General features: G+C 32.1%; 1 protein-coding gene across 1 annotated transcript; it reads right to left on the reverse strand.

Annotated features, from left to right (window-relative positions):
- Window positions 1-605: 605 nt before the first annotated feature.
- Window positions 606-2,534, reverse strand: LOC123664225. Its single transcript, XM_045598819.1, has 2 exons — window positions 2,333-2,534; window positions 606-1,189 (listed from the first exon to the last, which is right to left on the reverse strand). Exons 1-2 carry the CDS (start codon window positions 2,532-2,534, stop codon window positions 606-608), a joined length of 786 nt encoding a protein of 261 aa, XP_045454775.1.
- Between the last annotated feature and the right edge of the window lie 3,511 nt (window positions 2,535-6,045).

Below are 6,045 nucleotides of genomic sequence, written 5' to 3' on the forward strand. Positions count from 1 at the left end.
TCACATACAAATTTCTTATTATTATTTCAGATAAAATTATTTTAACATTTGTTATAGTGTATTTTTATAATATTTACAAACTAATACATAATTAAGTACCTATCACTTAAACCAGTTAAGTCACAATTGCGTCACAACTTCCCTTTAACAATTTGAATATTTTTTTTTTTGTCTTATTTTTAACTCTCCATTTGGACTAGTATTATACGAATTTGTTTGACTTAGGCCTGTTTCGTTGGTTACTGAAACTTTATTATTATTATTTATTATATTTATCTCATCTAAAAACAGGAGTCATCAGATATAGATGAGCTTTATGGTGAAAAATAATATTCTTAACTTTTATAAAACTGACTTGCCTTTGGTGCACTGGTCTGCTCCATGGTTCTTACAGGTTTGAGGCATGCTCTGAATCAGGTTGTACTATATATATATATATATATATATATATATATATATATATGATTTAAACAAAAAAAGTGTAGGAACATTTGTCGGCGGTTACTTTAAACAGACAGACAGCTGTGTGTGGTAATATTAAAAATATTTATTTATAGTTTTATCAGTAAAACAGAGTCTAAGAATTATTATTTGTATAGTTTGTCCTATTCTGAATTACTGTCACCAGACTCTGTATCAATTGACTGCGTATCATTGCCATCAGTTTGAAGTAGTTCAACTTTGATCTCCCCAAGGTCAGCTGTACCAACATCTTCGTTATACAACGAATCTGAAACTGGAATGTTACACTCCACTGGAAGAGAGTGTCTTCTAACGTTCTTTATTACCTTCAATATTTCAACTTTAGCGGTTAATTTTTCGTCATCAGACATCTTTTTGAATGATGGTATTAGAGACATTAGGAAGTGTCGGTCTTCATCGATTTCTTCCTGTGTCACAGGTTTTGATGACAACTCTGGTGTGTACTTCTTTCTTTTAGTCTGATCTTTATCCTTGGGAGCTTTTCGCTTATCGCGTTTGTTGAAGAATTCGTTAAGTTTGGGTTCTAAAATCGGATCAGCAGTTTCGTTTTCTGGACATGACATGTGAGGTAACAGAAAGAGCATATGTTTGAAGTAAACGTATGTTTTCTTTTTTATGTCGTATCCTTCTCGAATTTTCTTCTCGGTGGCCAGTTGTCGGTTGAAAGTATCGCGAAGGTTACGCCATTTCTTTACGAGATCTGTAACTAAAGAAAACAGAATAATTTTTACTGTTTCTTTTATGTACTACAAACAAGTGCTAATTATATATTTCGTTGTTATATTAAATGGAATTGAAACTATTGAAGTATAATGTAATATAATAGCTCAATCATTGAAACAGAATGTGACCGTCCAACTGATAGGCAGCCTTTCTCCACACAGGAAAAGAATTTGAGCTTACGCAACACACACACAACTAAACTACAGTGTGTTCTAGATAAAGTTTATCCTGCATATAGCTTACGAATGAATATAACCGTTAGTTAAAAAAGGCCATTCCACCTCAAATAATAAATAGAACTTTTTGATTCAGTTAGCGAATAGAAATATCACATAAAAAAGTGAGATTCGCTGGTCAAAACTTTTATCCATTGAATACCGCCATCCGTCAGATAGTTTTAATGTTTGTGTATAAAAATGATCCTGCATAAATGTTACAAAGAAGGATATTGAATAGGCCATTAGGACCTGCTTCTCTGCAATTTACTACAAGTTTCTAATAACTAAAACTACAAGTTTCCTATTTGCGGATAGGGTTAATATGTACAATATAGGTAGATTTTTTTATCGGATGTTAAATTTTTAAAAATAAAAAATATAAAAATAATAAAAAAATCTACCTATATATATATATAATAGCCGCGGATAGAAATGTCTTATTAATATAGTGAAACATAATGATAAAATGGAATAATATATCAAAAACGTTTCTATTGGATATAGTTATCCGCCAAATAGCGTTACCCACAACTGGTGAAACAGGAGCGATCGTTATCATGTAGCATATTGTTATGATACTAATCGTCACCGACGGTTTTACATGCCCTACGCTACGAGGATATTTACTTTATTAAAATCCTTTTTAATATTTTTTAAGTTTTCTTAGAACAGTTTGTAATCGACAAAAATACAAAACAAGTCTTGCTTCCTTTTAGTATTATAATACAGAAAGTGAAAAGGCTGATTAACATTGTATTTTTTGATAAATAATTATTGCTTACTATGAATACAAGGTAGATTCTTATTTATAGTGTTTGTGCTATATCTTTGTGTTATTCTAATATTGTCATAATGATTTGTAATTTTTTGATTACAGTAAAAGTCATATTTACAAATTAATAACAAACCTTTACACTCTCTTTCCCTCTCGTCCAATGTTTCCCAATCAGGGAAAAGTGACTTCGCCACTTCATACCATATCTTGTTCTTAAAGTGTAAATTCGCACGCTCCGGACTATCTTTCTCGTACAAAACGGGCCATTTTTGCACTTCACGTATTATATTCAAAGGATGTATGTCTTCCAGTATCTTTTTCCCTCTCGATACCATGTTAAAAGCTTATTTAAATAATTCAATTGACTCAACCGGAGACGGCACGATAGATACCGAACGGTCACGAAGGAACACGAACACAATGTTACAATAATGTACAACACAATCCATGCACTTGCTAGTTTTCATTCCAATAATTTGACAAATTTTAAATTATTTACTATGATATTACAACTTACTTATTCATTTGTTATCTTTATTATGCTTTTCACTTTATCTTTTTGGCTGGTTAATGATTAAAGCAAAACTTGACGGCGTCCGTTCGTCGCGAGCAGGTGCGACGTCATGCGAAGCGAAGCGGGACGAGGCACCCGCTGCCCCGCGCCCCGCTCGCAATCGTCCGTAATCGAGCATTCCGAACGTGTTCCGAGTGTGATCGTTGCGGCGTACTGCGACTTTCGTAAATGTGTCAATGTATATTTTGTAATATTTTGTTTTGTTTTTTCCGAAATAGTCGTTTATATTGGTTAATAAAACAATGAATTAGAAATGATTAAAAGTAATATATAAGAATTAAAAGAAGAAAAAATAAACAAATTACAATTTATAAAATAAATTTTTTATGCACGCCATCTATCGTACGATAGCAAAATAAGAATGGTATACTTAAGTTTCGTTAGTCAAATGAAGATTGCGAAGTAGAGCTAAGTTTTGGCGCTCGATGGCGCTACTAACTTATAACTGCATTTTAGAAACGAAAAATACTAAAATAATTCTTGACGCTATTTTTTTAGTAAAGTATATTATTTTGTATTTATAGTTACTGAAACTTTTTGCTTAAACCCTCATCATCATCATTCCAGCCTATTACAGTCTACTACTGGACATACCTAGGCCTCCACAAGTTCGCGCCAAAAATGCGTGAACTCATGTGTGTTGCCCATAGTCACCACGCTGGGCAGGCGGGTTGGTGACCGCTTGCTTAAACCCTAAGGTATAAAAAAACGAGTGTGCTTTAGACCTCACGACTGAACTAAAACTTCTTTAGCTCCATCTAACTTATATCTACCTCTTGACTTCCGTTTGCCTCGCCCGCTCACACTTTTCGTAACGCTCTCGTCACGCATTCACCAGCTCACTCCCCAAGTCAAGCGTGCGTAAAAAAGTTTTACTTCAAAATAGGATGGAATAAAACTGTGTGTTGAGCATATATGCAGTAGGCACAATACATCTATTGTAACAATATAGGTAGATACCTAATATTAATTAAATTTCCCATTGCAGTATTTTCCATTGTGGAATTACTCAATTAATTGTCTATGTTCCATTTTCAGAATAAATTAGTATTTACTGTAATGTCTATGGTTTTTTAATTCATTTGATTTAATGGCAGGCTTTCGATGATATTTTTGGTGATGGGTGCCATACATAGAGCAAAAACATTTTGCTCTGTGGGGCCATATAACTACAGGCTTTTTATACTCTGTCAAACATTTTTAAAACAAGGGTTATCGCAAAATAAATTTACTTACAGAACGTTTTTTGGAACTATTAAAAAACTGTTCTGTTTTATTTATCTTCCGCGACGGCGGAAGTATTTACAGAAATTAAAACGTATGGAAAGAACATTTATCAACAAACATTAAAAAATAACTAAATTACTGTTAGTTTCAATAAACAGATACAAAAAAAAAAAAAAAAAAAAACGTTAGCTGTAGGTGTTACTACATAATACTTTTTCTAAGTAGGTTGTAAAACGAAGTCAAGTCCACAGTACCGTTTATTAGTCCATCCTGTCATCAGTCATCTGTGGCAGACGTGAGAGCGATTTCTTGATACCAGTATAATTGGTATGGGAGGTGAAACTGAAGACAATGCCCAATAATAAAGGCACGGCTCAATTACTTGTATGTTTATATATATAATGTTTTTATTTTACATCGTTGTAAATATGTAGTGTTTCATTTTACAAAGATGATTTTATGTCACAAAAATAACTTATTTTGTTATTAAAATTATACCTAAGTAGGTTATGTCTGAAAATACATTTTTTGAACAGGTACGTTTATTGAATTGATTTAGATTTTTGAAATCAATACATATTGTTTATTATTATTTTTTATTTACTTATTTATATTTGATTGTACACCACAACTAAATTTTAAGCAATAAACACATTTAAAAAAACATTTACAAACTGTGAAGTACAATGGGCGGACTTATGGCTATTTAGCCGTTTCTTCCAGACAACCCAAACCACCAATTATTACCAAATTATTGGGCCACTTTACATATTGGGTTAATATTAAAAAGAAAATATTCTTGATAACGTATTTTTTGTTACAACTCATAAAAAATAATATAAGATTTGTAAAAAAAAAAATATTGGTTTATTTGCCGCTAGCTCACTTTAAGAAAATATTATCCATTCCATCCATTCATCCATTTATTCAAAATTACTTTTAGTACATTAGTTTTTGTTTCGAGCAGAATTCTAAAGTAAGGACCGTGAGATTACAATTCAATTTCCTTACAAATTTACATACATAAAATAAACTGAAATGTATATCTGTGTAATTCTTAATATTCTTATCCTACTGTAGTTATTTAGAGCTTAATAAGTTGGTGAAAGAAAATCTATTTTTGAACTCTATTACTAAGACCCCCATCCCCCGTACATCTGTCTGTCACATTTGTATTTAATTATTACAGTGATACGGACCATTTCGTCTGACTCAAGCTGTTGTATTTTTTTGAACTAAAACTTCATAGGTATGCATACTTGAATTGGGGACTAAGCTGGTGAATGCGAGATGAGAGTGTTACGAAAAGTGTCATCGGGCTAGGCGAACGGAACAAGAAAGGTGCGACCACACATTTTTTCTCTGTTTCTTTCATAGAGTTTCGTATATCTAAAACACAGTGTAGGCCTATTGTGCCGGTAAAGAAGTTTTACTTCAGTCGCGTGGTCTAAACCACACTCGTTTTTTTTTAATTTGTATAAAATAGAGCTATAAGTTCCTAAATATATTGGATTTTATTAATACTTCTATAAAAGTAAGTATAAATGTTAACAGCGAGAGTTTTGTTTATTAGGTATATTTTTTATAGTAGGTACATAGACAGTAATAATTTAATTGTAACGTAAGACTTTTTTTTTAAGTAAAATTATTAACAACTGACTTCCTTAAATGGTTATGGTACTAATTCTTATTTATTTTCATATCCTCATACATTGTGTTTAATATACAAATTTAATATTGAACACAGTACAACATACCTCCTTTTATTAAAAAAAGTTAAAGCAATTTAAAAATCGAATTAACACAAGCAAAACCACGTAAATCCATGGTGTGCGTAAATAGAATACCGTATCATCTCTCAATTAGCATAGAGTAAGCTATTTATTACTTAATCGAGATCAGGAAGACTTCCTCGAGACCTCGCTTCGAGGTCGCATTACGCCACTGCGCCATCTGTGGTGTTGCTAGTACAATTAACTTGAATTTTAGAATAATGGAACAGTGGCGTTGCCGCCCAAACCTTTATTTTTTTTACCTTTTTTGGG

This window comes from Melitaea cinxia, chromosome 21 (genome assembly GCF_905220565.1).
Source record: "Melitaea cinxia chromosome 21, ilMelCinx1.1, whole genome shotgun sequence".
Lineage (NCBI taxonomy): Eukaryota > Metazoa > Arthropoda > Insecta > Lepidoptera > Nymphalidae > Melitaea > Melitaea cinxia.